Raw genomic sequence first — 20,004 nt, forward strand, 5'->3', positions numbered from 1 at the left:
TATTTGGCAATTAGCCTTGCAATGGAAGAGAATATCAAACAGCCCTTATATAAGTTTGAGAATGGTAACTACTTTATTATCATTAAAAAGTTAATAAGTCAATAATGTTTAATAAATAAATAATAATGTTTAAAATCAATTCAGAAAGGTTTATTAGTTTAAAGTATTACCTAAGACGTATTAAATATTAAAAACCCTAATAGGATCTTCACTAATATTGGCAGTATTAATTAACAATAACAACAACAACAATAATAATAATAATAATAATAATAATAATAATAATTTATTAGACTTGTATGCCGCCGGAGACTTGGGGCAGCTCACAACAACAATAAAAACAATATACTGTAGGTACAAATCTAATAATTAAAACTATGACTAAAACCCATTATCTTAAAAAACAATCAATATTACACAATCAAACAATTGATATTAACAGTCATAACCACACATAACTTTTAATGGTCAGAAGGGGGGGGCATGTACTAGTTGCTCCATGCCTGGCGATATAGATATGTCTTAAGGGCGAGGAGGATGGGGGCAGTTCGAATCTCTGGAGGGAACTGATTCCAGAGGGCCGGGGCCACCACAGAGAAGGCTCTTCCCCTAGGCCCCGCCAGATGACATTGTCTGGTCGACGGGACCTGGAGAAGGCCAACACTGTGGGACCTGATTGGCCACTGGGATTTTTGCAGCAGAAGGCGGTCTCGTAAGTAATCTAGTCCGATGCTATGTAGGGCTTTATAGGTCATCACCAACACTTTGAATTGTGTCTGGAAACCAATCAGCAACCAATGCAGGCCTTGGAGTGTTAATGAAACATAGGTATATGGGGGAAAACCCATGACTGCTCGCGCAGCCGCATTCTGCACGATCTGAAATCTCCGAACACTCTTCAGAGGTAGCCCCGTGTAGAAAGTATTGCAGTAGTCGAACCTCGAGGTGATAAGGGCATGAGTGACTGTGAGCAGGGACTCCCTATCCAAATAGTTAGTATAACTATGGAACGAAGATAATGTTTGTTCACATGTCTACAACATATATTAAATATTTTTAAAATTGCAATTTGCTTGTTTTGTTATTTGTTTGTGCTAGCAATTGAAGATACAGTGATACCTCAACTTACGAACCCCTCGTCATACAAACTTTTCGAGATACGAACCCAGGGTTTACGATTTTTTTGCCTCTTCTTCCGAACTATTTTCACCTTACGAACCCAAGCCGCCACCGTTGGGATGCCCCGCCTCCGGACTTCCGTTGTCAGCCGAAGGCTCCCCTCGCTGGGAAACCCCACCTCCGGACTTCTATTGCCAGCGAAGCGCCCGTTTTTGCGCTGCTGGGTTTCCCCTGCAGGGATTCCCCTGCAGCATCGCAAAAACACGGAAGTCCGGAGGTGGGGTTTCCCATGGAGGGGAGCCTCAAGGGAATCCCAGCAGCGCACAAACGGGCACTTCGGCTGGCAAAAGGGGTGAGTTTTGGGCTTGCACGCATTAATCGCTTGATTCCTATGGAAAACATTGTTTCATCTTACCAACTTTTCATCTTACGAACCTCGTCCCGGAACCAGTTAAGTTCGTAAGACAAGGTATCACTGTATATAAATGGATAAACATTTTGGGATCCATCAATGATTCTGGTATTTCTGTTATGAGAAAATGCTTTGTAGGAATGCTTATGCTAGCGAAAACATTAAAATTTTCACCATTGGGCAGATAGTTGCCAAATATCCTGGAATTATTCTGAAGCTTGTTTGGTGTTCTATTCTTTTTCTTTCAGAATCAATGCCCTGAGGCAGAAGAGCTAGTCTTTAGCCCCTTTGTAATCTGTAATGACACACAGGAGACACTGCGATTTGGCCAGGTAGACACAGATGAAAATGTTTTGCTGGAGAGTCTTCATAGTCACCAATACAGCTGGCGCTCTCACAAGTCCCCACAGGTATGTATGCCATACAAGCGCAAGAGTTGCAACTGTTGTTAAAAATGGAAAGTGTTGAAATAATTCAATTTAAGTTTTTGGAGGTGGGAGAGAATTCATGCATTCTCCTGTCTTCCCAGATTTCATGCAAAAGTCCATGCTTAAACTGCAAGACAGAAGAGATAAACAAAAAGGATGAGCAAACCCAGAAATGTTTATACTGTATTTCATTCGGGTTTGGAGCTAATGCAGCAATGTTTTCTCAATCTTGGCAACTAGAAGATGTGTGGACTTCAACTCCCAGAATTCCCCAGCCAGCATGCTGTGAGTTAAAGATCCATACATTTTAACCTTGCCAAGACTGAGAAACACTGCTCTGCTCTCACATGCGGTCCAATTTTTTATTTTTTTAAAAAAAGAAATTTAGGCTTCTGTATGTGAGCACATAAATAATTCATTGGGCTTCAGAGAAAGCAAACGTCTTCAGCTTTTGGGATGTTAATCCTAACAATGTGAGCACAAACCTTCTGTTGACATAAGACAATACAATTGACAGTGCAATTTGGAGTGAGAAAATACGATAATTTGGGGAAAACAGTTATCTCTATTTTTTTCCTCTTCCTTAGTAGGAAGAGGTCTTCCTCAGCAAGAGGATGTGTAGCATATCATAGATATAATTATCTGTATGATTTGTAAATTGAGTGCAGCGGCTAAGGTCAATCACAGAAACCTGGACTTAATATATATTTACTGTAGAATAACCATGCTGGGTTCACTTTTTTAAAAAAAGCAAAAGAAGCTCTTTAAAATTTAATCTGCTATAGATTATCTATTGCAAAAAGCAATTTAAAGTGGGGGGGAGGGGGATAATCGGCATATTATGGCCAGTATAATTGATAAACCTCTATCTTTCTCTATGATTTTTGCTCATGTGGAAGTAGTGTTTTCACATTAATCTTTCCCCTTTGAAATAACATTTCTTTTTATAGCGGTTTCTGTCTCTTTTTAAACTGCAGTAAAACCTAGCCAATCATGATCAGGACTTTTTAACCTTTTTAAAGTGAAAAGTGCTTTTTCCACTTGTCTTTCTGCCATCATTTTTTTAGAACTTCAGGAAGTAAGACTGCCCAGCTAACTGCAGAATGTTATTTGGCTTGTTAAAAATCTGGAAGGACAGTTGAAGTCTTCCACAAGCAATGAAATACAAACCATCCTGATTGGGCATAGTTAAAATGTTTGGAGAGGACTGCATATTGTTTTATTTTTAATTTTTTAAATTATAAAGTTTTCTTTATTTCAATATAAACGTACATAGACAAACATTTAAAAACTTTAGACAATGTGTGGCAGTCCTGTTTCTTATTTCCTATTGTGATATTTCCATATTACCCATTATTACTATTATTCTAAATATTAAATACTTTATATTATACATAGATCTTACATAGGTACTGAAGAGTCTTGAGACACAGCTACGAGACGGTTCTTTATTAAGCTCTTTTTGCAAGTGACAATCAGCTGGAACGCGTCTCAGCTGGGCAATGGAAAACCGGCTGTATTTAAACTATTTTTTCTCCCGCCCAAAACAAGCTGTCAGCGCCTTAGCCAATCAGGAGCTGACGATTAGCATAACTTCCCTAGAAACAGTTACCTCAGGCATAAACAGAGTATTTAACACCCCTCCCTTTTTAGATAAAAAAAAACATACAATTACACAGAGAGCCATGTGACATAGTCAGCCAATCGCTGCAGTCTTTGTATTGTCCTGGCTGACCTGCGCAGTTCATTAGGATCTCCGCTGTTGGCGAGGAAGGATGTCGGAGCGTTGGTTCCTTCTGAGACTCCCAGTGGGCCTAGCTGGGCTCCGGTGTCGGGAAAAGAACAAGTGGGCACCACCATAGCCTCGGCTGTCGAAGGGGAGGTCGATGGGCTGGGCGAGCTGCAACGAAGTGGTGAGTCCATTTTTAAATCGATTTCGGCTGGTGTCGCGTTGCTCCCTGTTGCAATTTCGGCAGTCGTGTTCGGCTCGGTTTCAAGGCATTTTCGTAGATGGTCGATGTGCCTAGTCCATACTCGGCCATCGTGTAGCAATATTTCAAAAGTTTTTGGAGCTTTTTGTTGCAGCACAGTCCCTTTGAGCCAATTAAGGCCTTTGTCGAAATTTTTAGCAAATACACACTGGCCAATAAACAAGTGTCTCTCAGAATCAACAGGCATAACATTAGTTGTACAGTACATGGGGTGCAATCTATCTAAGGTAGACCTGAGTTTCCTGCCCATAAGAATTTCAGCAGGGCTTCTTTGACTTGTGGCATTTGGGGTTATATGTTGGGCCAATAGAAATTCATCTAAGTGCTCTTGCACTTCCCCTGGGCCAGCCCTTCTTAAAGCTTCCTTGGCAACACGCACATACCTCTCAGCCAATCCATTAGCCCACAGGGAAAATGGAGATATGAGCGCATGCCTGATTCCTAATTGGTCCAGGAACATTTCAAATTGCCTGGAAGTCAGCTGGGGCCCATTGTCAGAAACCAATACATCTGGGCAACCATGTGTGGCAAACAAATGACGCAAAGCTCTTATGGTAGCACATGTTGTAATGTTAGGCAGGACAATAATCTCAACCCATTTAGATAATGCATCAACCACTACTAGGAAATACTTAGTTTGAATGGGGCCAGCAAAATCTATGTGAATGCGGGACCAAGGCCCTTTTGGTTGGTCCCAATCCATTGGAGTGGTTTTAGGGAGTCTTGGCCTAGACTCCTGACAGGGGTCACACCTAGCCACCCATCTCTCAATTTCAGAATCGAGTCCGGGCCACCAAAAATGGCCCCTTGCCAAACCCTTCATCCTTACAATACCAGGATGTCCCACATGCAGCATTTTTAACACTTTTTGTCTCAATGTTTTGGGAATGATGACCCGGTCACCCCATAATAAACAACCTTTAACAATTGATAATTCCAGCCTTTTGCTTTTGAAATCCACCATGTCTGGCCCATGACAATCAGCATCCCACCCCCGTAGCACACAATTTATTACTCTCATAAGAATAGGGTCCTGTTTAGTATGTTCAGCCACTTCCGTGGCAGTAGTCAGGGGTTTATCCTCTAACTCAATGAGTAGGACGTCTGCCGAGGGGGCAGGGTCTTGTACTAACTCAGGAATAGGACATCTGCTAAGGCCGTCCGCATGGTTAATAGTAGTCCCTCCCCTGTGAGTTAAGGTATAATCATAAGCAGATAAAAAAATGGCCCATCTAATCAATCGTGGGGACATGAAAGGTGGAGTTGGCTTGTCAGGGGCTAGGAGTCCTAATAATGGCTTATGATCTGTAATTAATTCAAAATGTCTACCAAAAATATAATGATGGAACTTTTTAACTCCTGCGACTAATGCCAGAGCTTCCCTGTCAAGTTGACTGTAATTCCTTTCTGCGCTAGATAGAGTTTTAGAGAAAAACGCTATGGGGGCCTCAGTGCCGTTAGGCAGCACGTGAGCCAAAACACTACCCACTCCATAAGGTGAAGCATCACAGGTGAGGCGTACAGGAAGTGAAGTACTGTATTGTACCACTACACTTTTGGATGTTAAAAGGTTTTTAATTTGAGAAAAGGCTTTACTCTCACTGTTCCCCCAACTCCATGGAACTTCTTTCTGCAATAGACGGTGTAGTGGTTCTGCCGCTGTGGCCTTCTGCTTTAAAAAAACAGAGTAGAAGTTAAGGAGGCCTAAGAAGGTCTGGAGTTCAGTCTTATTTTTAGGCTCTGGGGCCTCTTGTATTGCTTTGACTTTATCGCATGTAGGATGGATTCCTTCGCCATCTATGTTATATCCTAAAAATTGGACACACTGTGTACCCCAAACACATTTCCCAGGTTTAACTTTAAGCCCCTTGTCTCTTAGCCTAGTTAACACCTGCCGTATTCTTGAGTTTAGTTGGGTCTGATCCTTCCCCGAAATAAGGATATCATCAAAATAAGGCAAGGTTCCCTTAATTCCTATTAATAAACGCTCCATAAAACTCTGAAAAATTCCAGGTGCCACACTGACCCCGAACTGTAAGCGGGTGCATCTGAAAGCACCCCTATGGGTAACAATAGTCTGGGCTAAAGAGGTAGGGTAGTCTACGGGGAGCTGCTGGTAAGCCTGGGCGAGGTCAATCTTTGCAAACAGGTTACCCTCCCCAAGGGAATGGAGTAAATGCTGCACTACAGGAATGGGGTAGGGATGATGCTTCAAAGCCTTATTTAGAGTGGACTTATAGTCTGCACAGACTCGTAGGGAGCCATCCTGCTTAAGAGGAGTCACAATTGGGGTTTCCCATGGAGCTTGGTCCACAGGGACCAAAATACCCTGATGAATGAGCTTATCAAGTTCTGCATCAAGTTTAGGAAGCAAAGGCAAGGGGACCCTACGTGGTTTTAAGCGGATAGGAGGAACACTAGGATCAATGGAGAATGAAATAGGGGGCCCTTTATAAGATCCCAAAGTTGGACTAAATACATCAGGAAACTCTTTGACAAAATCTGGAACCATAGGATTAGATATTCTGTGAACGCCAGATATCTCTATTCCAAGGGGAGACATCCAGTCTAATCCCAAAAGTGAGTGGGTGGGTCCAGACACTACTAGTAAAGGTAGGGTAGCTGCAAATTTCTTGTGTACAATTGGAACAGTTAACAGGCCTAGAACAGGTATAATTTTCCCTTGAAAATCCTTAATAAGTACATCAGAATACAATAAATCAGTTTTGTTAACATGAGGCATATACATTTTGACCTTAGACCATGGCATAATGCTATAGCTAGAACCTGTGTCTAGTTCCATCTGGCAAGGTTGAGAATTTAACAGTAAAGAAATGTTAATTTTAGATCTGTTAGCAGTTACAGTGTTATTAATTGAAATTGCCCTGTTACCTCCTAAGTAGTCGCGGTTAGAGTTGGAGTAATTGTAGCGACTCGAAGATTTAAATGGCTTGTTTTCGCGCGGTTGATTTTGAAAGCGTGGAGCCCGTGGAGTTGAGAAAGCTTCCTCCGGAAGGGAGGCTCGGCAAGCCTCTGCGATATGCCCTCGGCGACCACATCGGTGGCAATTAGAATCTCGGAATGGGCAACGGTGACGGGAATGGTTGCCTCGGCAGCCAGAACAAGGAAGAGATTGTTGAGATTGCTTGAAGGGTCGATTAAAAGCTTGCCGGATAAAACAGCAGTCGTTTTCAGAGTTGGTTGATGGCTTGATTGCATTTGCAGAGTCGGTCTGCGGAGTAGGAGAGGAGATGTGGGCTACGACTTCCTGCTTGTCGTTTTGTTTCAGCTCTTTTGCCGCAGAGTCAGCCACTTCGGCTGTTTGAGCGAGCTTGATGACTTGTTGCAGGGAAGGTTCTTCCTCAGTAAGAAGTTTGTTTCTGACGGTTGCATTTCGCATACCGAAGATGAGAGCATCTATCCGGGTTCTCGAAACGGCATTTTGACAGCACGGTTCGTAGGCGCGTAGCAAATTGGTTGACGCTCTCGGATTCCAACTGGCCCATTCTTGAGAATTGGTGCCTGTAGACGATCGCTGGCTTTGTTGGCTTGAAGTGAGCCGAAAGCTTCGTCTTCAAAGCGTCCCAGGAAACCGAATTCGCTGGCGCTGGGTCGGTGAGTGTCTGTGCGAGGTCGAACATCTCCGCCCCACAGTAGTTAAGGAAAATCGCTCTCTTCGGATCGTCGACGGCGTCTCTCATGCCGGCAGCCTCGAGGAAAACGTCGAATTTAGCGAGGTAGGCATCCCAGGTAGACTTCTCCGGGTCGAAGTATTCGGGCGCTCTCCCGACGGCCAGGGATTCCATTTCAGCAAGCGTAGGTTCGTTCTTCTCTCGTCGCCAGGTGAAGAGTCTTGAGACACAGCTACGAGACGGTTCTTTATTAAGCTCTTTTTGCAAGTGACAATCAGCTGGAACGCGTCTCAGCTGGGCAATGGAAAACCGGCTGTATTTAAACTATTTTTTCTCCCGCCCAAAACAAGCTGTCAGCGCCTTAGCCAATCAGGAGCTGACGATTAGCATAACTTCCCTAGAAACAGTTACCTCAGGCATAAACAGAGTATTTAACAGGTACTGTATCTCCTTTGTTACACTTTTGACTGATCCTATTTTTCTTTTAATTCCTAATATTTAATTTAGTTGTTTGTGTATGTGTGTATCCCCAACCGAAACAAAACTTATTCCAACATTTATAATATTCTGACTCGTCTTTATCTTTTATCTCTATTGTTAATTTATCTATTTCAACTGCATAGTATTGCAGAGTTTTGTGGCTTTTATTATCTATGTGACTATGAGATATCCACTTTTCAATAATAGAAGTTAACTGCACATGTTAGGGATCTAAAATGAAACAATAAAAGTTTTCAGAGGCCAAAAAAAAAGACAGACGGTATTTTAAAGTACTTTAAACAAGACATAGAAACATAGAAGACTGACGGCAGAAAAAGACCTCATGGTCCAGCTAGTCTGCCCTTATACTATTTTCTGTATTTTATCTTAGGATGGATATATGTTTATCCCAGGCATGTTTAAATTCAGTTACTGTGGATTTATCTACCACATCTGCTGGAAGTTTGTTCCAAGGATCTACTACTCTTTCAGTCAAATAATATTTTCTCATGTTGCTTCTGATCTTTTCCCCAACTAACCTCAGATTGTGCCCCTTTGTTCTTGTGTTCACTTTCCTATTAAAAACACTTCCCTCCTGAACCTTATTTAACCCTTTGACATATTTAAATGTTTTGATCATTTCCCCCCTTTTCCTTCTGTCCTCCAGACTATACAGATTGAGTTCATTAAGTCTTTCCTGATACGTTTTATGCTTAAGACCTTCCACTATTCTTGTAGCCCGTTTTTGGACCTGTTCAATTTTGTCAATATCTTTTTGTAGGTGAGGTCTCCAGAACTGAACACAGTATTCCAAATGTGGTCTCACCAGTGCTCTATATAGCGGGATCACAATCTCTCTCTTCCTGCTTGTTATACCTCTAGCTATGCAGCCAAGCATCCTACTTGCTTTTCCTACCGCCCGACCACACTGCTCACCCATTTTGAGACTGTCACAAATCCTTCTCTTCTGAAGTTTTTGCTAACACAGAACTGCCAATGCAATACTCAGATTGAGGATTCCTTTTCCCCAAGTGCATTACTTTACATTTGGAAACATTAAACTACAGTTTCCATTGCTTTGACCATTTATCTAGTAAAGCTAAATCATTTACCATATTACAGACGCCTCCAGGAATATCAACCCTATTGCACACTTTGGAGTCATCGGCAAATAGGCAAACCTTCCCTACCAAACCTTCCCCTATATCACTCACAAACATATTAAAAAGAATATGACCCAGAACAGACCCTTGTGGCACACCGCTTGTAACCTGTCTCTGCTCAGAATACTCGCCATTAACAATAACTCTCTGAGGTCTACGCTTCAGCCAGATGCAAATCCACTGAACTATCCAGGAATTAAGTCTAATCTTCACTAATTTATCTATCAGGTCTTTATGTGGAATCGTATCAAAGGCTTTGCTGAAGTCCAGATAGGCAATATCCACAGCGCCACCTTCATCCAACACCTTTGTGACACAGTCAAAGAAATCAATGAGATTAGTCTGACATGATTTGCCTTCAGTAAAGCCATGCTGATTTGGGTCCAAAAAGTTATTGTTTTTTAGGTGCTGATTTATCCTCTTTTTGAGTAGAGTCTCCATCATTTTAACTATAACTGATGTCAAGCTAATTGGCATGTAGTTACCAGCTTCTTCTCTACTGCCCTTTTTGTGCGTAGGCACAACACTGGCCATTCTGCAATCCTTTCAACTTGTTGAAATTTCTTGCTAAACAAATAACATAGTTTCAGGGGAGAAATTGTACTGTTCTTCAGAGGGCATTCATAACTTTGAAATGGATTTTCCGCTTCCTGCATTTATACTTACCTTTCTCTTCTAGGCAAACTGAACAGGGACAGAGGGGGAGGGACGTAGCTGGAAATTGTAAGAGCCCCTTATATAACTTCTTTCTGGTGAGCATTTCTTCCTTGTGACACTCCCATGGACTCTTGTAGCACACATTTGGTTGAGGCCAAAAGGGAAGAAAAGCCAAACAGCATTGGAGCATTATCTATCATCAATAACCCTAAAATGCTTGGCTTCCTGAAACCCAATATTCTGGTAATTATTAAGTTAATGGGTTCCGTAATATTCCTTATTATTATCGTTCCATTGATATTTTATTACTTCTCCCTTGATACCTGTTCTGTCGGGCTCTCTGGTAGAATCCTCCCAAAAATTCACAGGTACAAATTTCAGACACACACACGTTTGAAAATTCAAAACAATGTTCTTTATAATGAAAATTCACTTAAACTAAGCCCCCTTTTGGTATAGCAAAGAGCACTCATCTCCAAACAAACTGGTAATTTATACAAGTCCCTTATCAGTCCTGTGATACTTAGCTTGCAGCTGTGAGGCAATTCAAAGTCCTTCTTTCACAAAGTGAAACACACTTTGCTCTGGTTTAGTTTCAAAGCAGGGAAAAATCAGCACACAAAAAATCAAAGTCAGTAAAGCAGTCATGAAACTCAACAAACGATCAGATAATCCTCCACAATGGCCAAACCCACAGGCTGCTCTTTATAACAGCCTCACTAATTACCACAGTCCCAGCCAACCACAGGTGGCCTCATTTTCTTTGATAATAATCTCTCAGTTGTTGTTGCCTTTGCATCGCTCTCCACATGCGTGGCTGTATCATTAACTCTTGTTCTGAATCCAAGGAGGAGCTAGATAATTGATCTCCTTCTGAGCTGTCTGCCCCACTCTCCTCCTCCCTGTCACGCATGTCTTCTTGGTCAGAGGAGCCTTCATCATCAGATTCCGCCGGGGGCAAAACAGGCCTGCAGCATGTGGATGTCTCCCCCACACCCACAGTCCTTGGGGCAGGAGCTGGGTCAGAGCTAACCACAACAATACCAAAATTGTGAAGTTGACGGGATCTATTGGGAAACATAGGAATTTGGTTCAATACAGTCCTCTTTTTTCTTCTAAAGCTACACCTGCATTGTGTAATTTGTGTGGCTATTTTGAAAAAGTAGTTTGTACAAATGTCAAATAGCTTGTTATCTGGGGGACTAGAAGAGCAAAGTTGTTGCTTTAATTTTTAACCTATCTTAATCTTTCAATAGCATTCACTTGTAAGTATCCAGGATTAATACAAATTCATTGGGACTTTGGTATAGACATATTATATTGTGGCATTTTCCAAACTCTTTTGCTTAATCCCCACTCGGTTAAAGACCTTGGTATACTAGTAACAAAAGATTTAAGTGCCAAAGCCCACTACAACAATATAGCCAAGAAGGCTTCAAGAGTTGTAAACCTAATCCTACATAGTTTCTGTTCTGGCAATCTCACACTACTTACCAGAGCTTACAAAACTTTTGCCAGACCCATCCTCGAATACAGCTCATCTGTTTGGAACCCATATCGCATCTCAGACATTAACACCCTTGAAAATGTCCAAAGATACTTCACCAGAAGAGCCCTTCACTCCTCCACTCGAAACAGAATACCCTACGAGACTAGACTTTCAATCCTGGGCCTAGAAAGTTTAGAACTAAGACGCCTTAAACAAGATCTAAGTATTGCCCACAAGATCATATGCTGCAACGTCCTGCCTGTTGGCGACTACTTCAGCTTCAACCACAACTACACAAGAGCACACAACAGATTTAAATTTAATATTAACCGCTCCAAACTTGACTGTAAAAAATATGACTTCAGTAACCGAGTTGTCGAAGCGTGGAACTCATTACCGGACTCCAGTGTCATCCCCAAACCCCCAATACTTTACCCTTAGATTATCTACGGTTGACCAATCCAGATTCCTAAGAGGTCAGTAAGGGGCGAGTACAAGTGCACTAGAGTGCCTTCCGTCCCCTGTCCTATTGCTCTCCTATATCTCCTATACCTTTCTTCTATTCCTATATCTCTTCTTCTATTCTTTCATTGATATGTTCTATTACTATACCTTCTTTTCTATTATTTCTTAGATATATTTTACTATGAGTATCTCCTCTATAACTTTCATCATGTATTTTCCTTTCGTAAGCTACTCAAAACCCACCTCTGCCGCCAGGCATGGGGGAATTAAGACTTCTTCTCCCCCTAGGCTGATACAACTGTATGTATGGTATGTTTGTACGTATGCTGGTTTTATATATTAAGGGGTTTTAAGTTAGTTTTTTTAGTATTGGATTTTTACTGTACATTGTTCATGACTGTTGTTAGCCGCCCCGAGTTTTCGGAGAGGGGCGGCATATAAATCCAATAAATAAAAATAATAAAATAAATAAATAAAAATATATTTATATAGATATATACCCACTAAAACCCTTATTGTGTATTGGACAAAATAAATAAATAAATAAATAAATTCTCTGGAGGTCGGAATAGTGCCCAACTGTGGACAAACCATGCAAGTGTCAGTTTAATGGAATGTGAGATGACTTCATCATTTTGAAGCTATTTCATTCCTCATGATAATTCTCAACTTGCCAAGTTAGTGAATTTTAAGAACTCTGGGAGCAGATTTTAAGATAAATGTGAAATATGAAATAATCCATATTTCGGAGTCAGAAAAGTTCCTCTAGGCATTAGTTCATATTTGACTTGTTCAACTCACACTTGGGAATAAAATGAGTTAGGATCAGGTCTCAAATACCACACTCTCTTATTGGGAAGGAAAACCTATGTCTCATGTTTCTTGTTACAGAGGCACTAAGCAGCAGCGATTGCCATAAAATATTTTATTTAACCTTGCAAAAATGTTTTCTTAAGGTATGGCAAAGCAGTCCTTTTAATGAAAATGAATAGTTTTCAAAGAGTTGGATTTCATTAACATTTGCATCATCTAGAGACTTAATTGTTATTTTGCTGATTATAGTTGAGAAGTATTATAATTGCCCATTTAAAGTACATAATAAAAATAAATAAAAAGAGGCTTAAAATTCCTTTGGTTTTGCCTCAGTGGTATACAGCTAAAACCTCAAGACATATTTGTTTCAGATGTAAATTTAGTCAAAGAATCAAATTATGGGATTTGGAAGTAAATACTTTGTTTAATAGCTACTTAAAACAGCAATAAATAGAAGATAGAATTTTAGAATCCCATATTTTGGAAAACAGCTGCACATTTTATTGAGTACATATGGTTAAAAAGATAATTATCAGAATTACTGTTTTCCCTTTATTCTTTTTATGCTTATCTTATAAACATATCACTATATTGTTCAAACTGTACTTCTCTAGCAGATAATATATCTACCACACTTACCATGATTGAGACTGTCACGTATTCTGATGTCCATGATACTCAAGATGCTTCTTGAGTCCAGGTAGACCTTGACCTAAGACTGCTTATTTTTGTTTGAAAATGTTTACTTCTGGTGCTTAACAAAAGCACTGTAGGAGATGACCAGACTGAGCCCAAGGAAGGGGTCAAGTGAATCATCAGTTTGGAGTCCCTTCATGCCCACAAGAGATCTAAATCTAGCCCAGCTTGAATTCCATTTATCTACCACCAATTTGCCTTAACAGTTAGTAGTTCAGATTCTTATTTACAGTTATCATTAAATAAACTTGTACTTCTTTGAGTAACTCTGGTTCTCGATTTCCTGCACTGTTAAATGAACAATGGATTCACTTAACAGCCACTGCAAACAAAAGGTCATAAAACTGGGCAGGTCATGTGATGATCTGTTTTACTATTGTCGCAACTTACAACTGTAATGGGTAGGCTCTGTTACAGTTGTAAATTGAGGATTGCAAGACAAATTCCTTATGTGTCCAATCACACTTGGCCAATAAAATTCTATACTATTCTATTCTATTCTATTACCTGTGTACGATTCTGCTCAGCTTCATACTTAAGAACTGGTGTATAAAACTATAATGTACACTGCTTCCTTGTCTCTGGAAATTTTTGGAGTTTTCGGAGAAGGGCGGCATACAAATCTAATAAATAATAATAATGCTGTTAGGATAATAGCAACAGCACTTAAACTTATATACTACTCTATAGTTCTTTACTGTTCTGTCTGGGTCACTCCGGAAGTTATGACCAACCCAAAAAGATAAGCCAGACACACCGGTTGAATCCAAACACAGTTTTATAATGAGAAAGAGAAAAATAACCAACAGAAAATGTCCTTACAAGTCAGGAAAACACTGGAACTCCAAACAGATACACAAAGGCAATTGTCCATACAAAAACACAGGATCCTTGATGATAAACGAGGCTGTTGCTAACAGGCACAAACCTCCCACGGGTCTTGAAGACTGCTGGGCCACGAGCCAGGAACAGAAATGCTGAGAGACAACGCAGATTACAGCAATTCCACTCAGATAACACTCCACACTGTCGAAAGAGTTTGCCTGCCTTATAAACCCTTCCCTGCTAATGAGGACCACGCCAAAGCCCTGGTGTTCCTCATTCAACGCTGATAATATCTATTCAGTTGCTGCCTTCTTTGATCTATGCGTCTCTGTCGCATATCAATGACAGCTTGTGCCTCGTCATCCAATGACTCTAGAGACTCCAAGCTACTTGCTGGAGAGAGCCCCTCCCCAGGGCTCCCAGGCCCCTCTTCCTCGTCACATTCCTCTTCGCTCTCATCCTCCCCCGGGCATGGAGCCAGCAGAGACGCAGCTGGTCTTTCATCTGACTCAGGCTGAACCACAACATTTACCGCACTCTCTGAGCTGTTTACAAATTTCAGGATATTGCCCCCAATAATCTGGGTCTCCATTTACTGGCCTTAGAAGGATGGAAGGTTGAGTCAACTTTGAGCTGATCAGAATTGAATAGCCAAGTGTGATTGCACACACAAGGAATTTGTCTTTGGTGCATATGCTCTCAGTTTACATAAAAGAAAAAGATACATTTGTCAAGAATCATGAGGTACAACACAATGATTGTCACAGGGGTCAAATAAGCAATCAGGAAACAATCAATATTAATAAAAATCTTAAGGATACAAGCAACAGGTTACAGTCATAAAGTCATAAGTGGGAGGAAATGGGTGATATAGTAATGTTTGGGTATGGACTTGTGCAGAAATTCTCTTATTATTGGTAGATGTGCCATCCTGAATGCTTTTCCCTCCCAATTTTATAATAATTTATTATTATTATTATTATTATTATTATTATTATTATTATTATTATTTATTAGATTTGTATGCCGCCCCTCTCCGAATTTATACTACAGTGGTACCTTAAAGTTTGTGAATATTTTTGAATTTCAATATTTCTGTATAAATATGATCTAAAACATGATGTGTTCCCCATACAAGTCTTAAAACTATATACACAGAATCCAATTAAATAAATGAATTCAAAACATTACACTTTTTCAGTGGGTGGGTGGGTGGAGAAATGAAACAATTTTAAATGAGTTCATAAACTTTTAAGCATTACTAAATTGGTTGCTTTTATCAAGGTTGTCTTTTTTAAAAAAAACAATATTGAAATTAAGTTACTACTAACTTTATATATTTCAATTTGGCAAGCTTATTGTAAATATTTCCACTAGATTTTTTTTAACCTGCACAACAAAAATAAGGACTTCTTGACACTGCATTAGCATAACAGTTAGTGATCCAATCTAAAAAGGTTATTTTTTTCATGTAGTGGGTGGCAGCCTGACAGCCGGTTAAGCTGTTCTGGGAATTATCTACATTAAGTATCCCAGTCTTCTTTGCTAAAGTTACAAAGGACCAAAGAAAACTATGGAATCCAAATGTTTGGAGATTTGGGTTTCTTATCTGAGACTTCATAGCTAAACAGACAATCTTCTTTTAAAGAGAAAACACATGAATTCTACAGTTTTTCCTGATTATTAAAATGTGATGTAATTGGGTTACTTCTTCCAATTTATGTTGAAAGGATTAATGCAAGGAAGAATTTCATGACTGTTGAAGTTGACATTCACAATATTGAGCAGACTACTTGTAAGGATACACTAATTTGAATGTCTTCTTTATCTGTGCCTTCTATCATTCTGCTTGGTGTATCTAGAGCTGCCATTCTGCCTTCTTTTTTAATCAAGCTATTTTTTTTCCATTGTCCACTGACAAATTCATTTTGAAAGTAAATTCCTTTTTCACGAATGTCTTGAACTTTCCTGATTTCAAACCATCTGCTTTTTCACTAACATCTGGGCTTCTTTTAACTTTTACAATTAATTTAAGATATCTTACCAAACTCTATTAGTTTCATCTTAATCTGTCATAGATTTAAACAGTGCAAAGGACTCTGTCACTTCATTTGAATAATCCACCTAACGCAGTGGCAACCAACTGCAACTTTCACAGAAAGCCAAATGCAAATAATTTTTGTGTCATAAAGTTAGAAAAGAAAGCAATGTTTTGTTGAAAACTGAAAATTGAAAACTTCCAGTTGAAAACTGACAGCAGATTAATTGGCAATGCTGATTAATGAGGTAGTTGTTTATACAAGGTGGAAAGAATTCTCTGACAGAAATAATCTACATTCAGGCTAGATATATTCTACACTGCATTGTATTGTATTGCATTGTGTTTTACGTAGTCACCATCCAATTTCAATCCTCTCTGGGAGGTTCTCAGCACAAAAATAAATCACAAATCTATGTAAAGTATACAACAGTGAGAATAACACGATGGCAGAAACTGCTCAGTGTCTTATACACTTAAGGGACTGCAACTATTTTAACTAAATGCCTGAGATAACAATATACAGTAATACCTCATCTTACGAACTTAATTAGTGCCGGAAGATGGTTCGTAAGGCGAAAAGTTTGTAAGACGAAACAATGTTTCCCATAGGAAACAATGTAAAAGCGATTAATGCGTGCAAGGGGGGGGGGAAAATCGCAAAATGGCGTTCCGCTGGGCGGCGGCGCCCGGCTGTCACCTTTTAAAACAGCCCGGGGGCTTCTTGGCGTTCTCCTGAACCCGAACCCGAACATTTCAGGTTCAGGAGGCCGCTGAGATGCGCCGCCGCCCAGCTGTCACCTTCTGAAACAGCCGGGGGGCTTCTCGGCGTTCTCATGAACGCTGAACCCGGAAGTTCGGGAAAAGTTTGGGTTCGGGTTCCAGAGGCCACCGAGAAGCGCCCAGCTGTTTCAGAAGGTTACAGCCGGGCGCCGCCATTGGGCAGAGTGCCATTTTTGCGATCGGCAGCGGCGGTTTTGGCTGATCTGGAGGCTGAAACGGAGGTGGGGAATCCCAGTAGGGAATTCCATGGGTGGAGCTTTGACGTCACGAAGACATCCTTCCTGGAGGCCACGTTTCAGCCGACCAGGAAGGACGTCTTCGTGACGTCAAAGAATCCCCCGGCTGTTTCAGAAGGTGACAGCTGGGCAGCGACGCTTCTCGGCGGCCTCCCGAACCCGGACTCAAAAAGTTCAGGTTCGGGAGAATGACGAGAAGCCCCACGGCTGTTTTAAAAGGTGACAGCCGGGCGGCGGCGCCCAGCAGAGTGCCATTTTGCGATCTGCAGTGGGTTTGAAAGCCAGAAAAAGTTCGTAACAAGAGGCAAAAAATTTCCAAACCCCGGGTTCATACCTTGAGATGTTCATATCACGAGGGGTTCGTATCACGAGGTACCACTGTATCTTAGTTCAGAACATTTTATCTTTTTAGCGTTGCACCATAACTGAGATTAGTTTTATATACAGTATCATACTGCATTTTGTTTTTCTAGCTACTTATGTCTTGCCAAACTCTTATTCCTTGTACTTTATTTATATGTAATTTTGGTTTTGGCCACAGCAGTTCTATTTCTCTATTTGGCTCTAAGATTTAAATATCAAAGTTGTTTCAGAGAATGGTTTTTTCCCCCTTCAGGGTACTTATTATCTTGTATATTTGTGTTAGTAATCAAGGTCTAGCGCTTGTCATTCAAAAGCCACCCACTGTACTGGACGTGTTTATTTTATATTCAGTTTTGTGCTGAAGGGACCAAAAATTGCCGGCAAGTTACTGGGTTGCAACATTTAGACATTTACCTCCTTTTTAAAGGTCAGTGTCATCCTTCACTGGATGGAAAGCATAATTTCAAAATGTTCCTCCATTAGCCTTGATTCATTGCCCTCCCGTCTGTAAGTAGAGGGGTTGTTATCTCCTTCGGGGGGCCTTGATTTTATTTGTGTTTTTTGGTGTTCACAACACATCAACTTGGTAACCTTCTTTGGGCTGGAGAAAGGGGTATCATCATAAATAACTATAGGGAAGGCTGTTCCCCTCTTGTAAAAGTTAGCTCTGATAAAATAGGCTAACATGCTTAGAAATTCTCTTTTCAAAACTGGAAGTTTATTTACTTTCTGGAATATAAAACACATGATTATCAAGACTTACGGTGTCCTCGAATGCTAGATTACATGGGTCATGCAACTTGTTTATTTTTCCAATGAAAGGTAATAGACATTTTCAGTTCTCATAATGAGAACCTTTTCAGCAATAAAACTTTTTTCTTGCCATAAAGTTAACTGGTTATTATGGGTCATCAGTTAACATGTTTATTGTTTATTTCTGCTTTATTTGTTTTTTATTCTTTTCAGCTGCTACATATTTGTATTGAAGGTTGGGGAAACTGGCGGTGGTCTGAGCCATTTAGTGTAGATAATGCAGGAACATTTATCAGAACTATTCAGTATAAGGGAAGGACAGCTTCGCTTATTATCAAGATTCAGCAGCTCAGTGGAATACAAAAACAAGTAAGTAAAAAAAAAGTTTGCATGCAATATATGAACCTTTTTAGATAGGATTCCCATATTGATTGATTGATTGATTGATTGATTGATTGATTTACTTACTTACTTACTTACTTACTTACTTACTTACTTACTTACTTACTTACTTACTTACTTATTAGATTTGTATGCCGCCCCTCTCCGTAGACTCGGGGCGGCTCACAGCAACAATAAAACAATGTACAACAAATCTAATAATTTAAAAACACTAAAAAACCCATTATTAAAAGCAAACATACACACAACCATACCATGCATAAACTGTATAGGCCCGGGGGAGATGTCTCAATTCTCCCATGCCTGATGACAGAGATGGGTTTTAAGGAGTTTGCGAAAGGCAAGGAGGGTGGGGGCAGTTCTAATCTCCGGAGGGAGCTGGTTCCAGAGGATCGGGGCCGCCACAGAGAAGGCTCTTCCCCTAGGTCCCACCAAACAACATTGTTTAGTCGACGGGACCCGGAGAAGGCCAACTCTGTAGGACCTAACTGGTCGCTGGGATTTGTGCGGCAGAAGGCGGTCCCGGAGATATTCTGGTCCAATGCCATGAAGGGCTTTATAAGTCATAACCAACACTTTGAATTGTGATCGGCAACCAATGCAGACTGCGGAGTGTTGGTGTAACATGGGCATACCTAGGGAAGTCCATGATTGCTCTCACAGCTGCATTCTGCACGATCTGAAGTTTCCGAACACTTTTCAAAGGTAGCCACATGTAGAGAGCATTACAGTAGTCGAGCCTCGAGGTGATGAGGGCATGAGTGACTGTGAACAGTGAGTCCCGGTCCAGATAGGGCCTCAACTGGTGCACCAGGCGAACCTGGGCAAATGCCCCCCCTCGCCACAGCTGAAAGATGGTTCTCTAATGTGAGCTGTGGATCGAGGAGGACGCCCAAGTTGCGGACCATCTCTGAGGGGGTCAATAATTCCACCCCCAGGATTATGGACGGACAGATGGAATTGTCCCTGGGAGGCAGAACCCACAGCCACTCCGTCTTATCCAGGTTGAGTTTGAGTCTGTTGACACCCATCCAGAGCTGAAGACATATTGTCTCAGGATACTGTTAACCCTAATTATGCTTAGTAATAGCACAATAGCAACAGATGCTTTGATGCTTTCCATTCAAACGTGATCATTAAGCATCTTTCTCTATTGCCACTCCTTTTCCTCTTTCTGTGGATGGTCTAATAGAGGCATTGATTCTGGAAATAAGAATAATTGTTAAACAATAGGAAACCTATCAGTTTTTCCTTCTATG

General features: G+C 40.7%; 2 protein-coding genes across 4 annotated transcripts in view; one reads left to right on the forward strand and one right to left on the reverse strand.

Moving 5' to 3' along the window:
• VPS13B (vacuolar protein sorting 13 homolog B) overlaps nucleotides 1–20,004 on the forward strand; it is a 454,077-nt gene that overhangs the window by 363,280 nt on the left and 70,793 nt on the right. For all 3 annotated transcript variants that reach the window (XM_070748103.1, XM_070748104.1, XM_070748105.1), the window contains exons 43-44: nucleotides 1,780–1,941; nucleotides 18,557–18,712. In XM_070748103.1, the coding sequence (XP_070604204.1) occupies nucleotides 1,780–1,941; nucleotides 18,557–18,712 (318 nt within the window). The remainder of the gene's footprint in view (nucleotides 1–1,779; nucleotides 1,942–18,556; nucleotides 18,713–20,004) is intronic.
• COX6C (cytochrome c oxidase subunit 6C) overlaps nucleotides 1–20,004 on the reverse strand; it is a 336,477-nt gene that overhangs the window by 234,037 nt on the left and 82,436 nt on the right. The window lies entirely within an intron of this gene.

This window comes from Erythrolamprus reginae, chromosome 3 (genome assembly GCF_031021105.1).
Source record: "Erythrolamprus reginae isolate rEryReg1 chromosome 3, rEryReg1.hap1, whole genome shotgun sequence".
In the NCBI taxonomy this organism is placed as follows: Eukaryota; Metazoa; Chordata; class Lepidosauria; order Squamata; family Dipsadidae; genus Erythrolamprus; species Erythrolamprus reginae.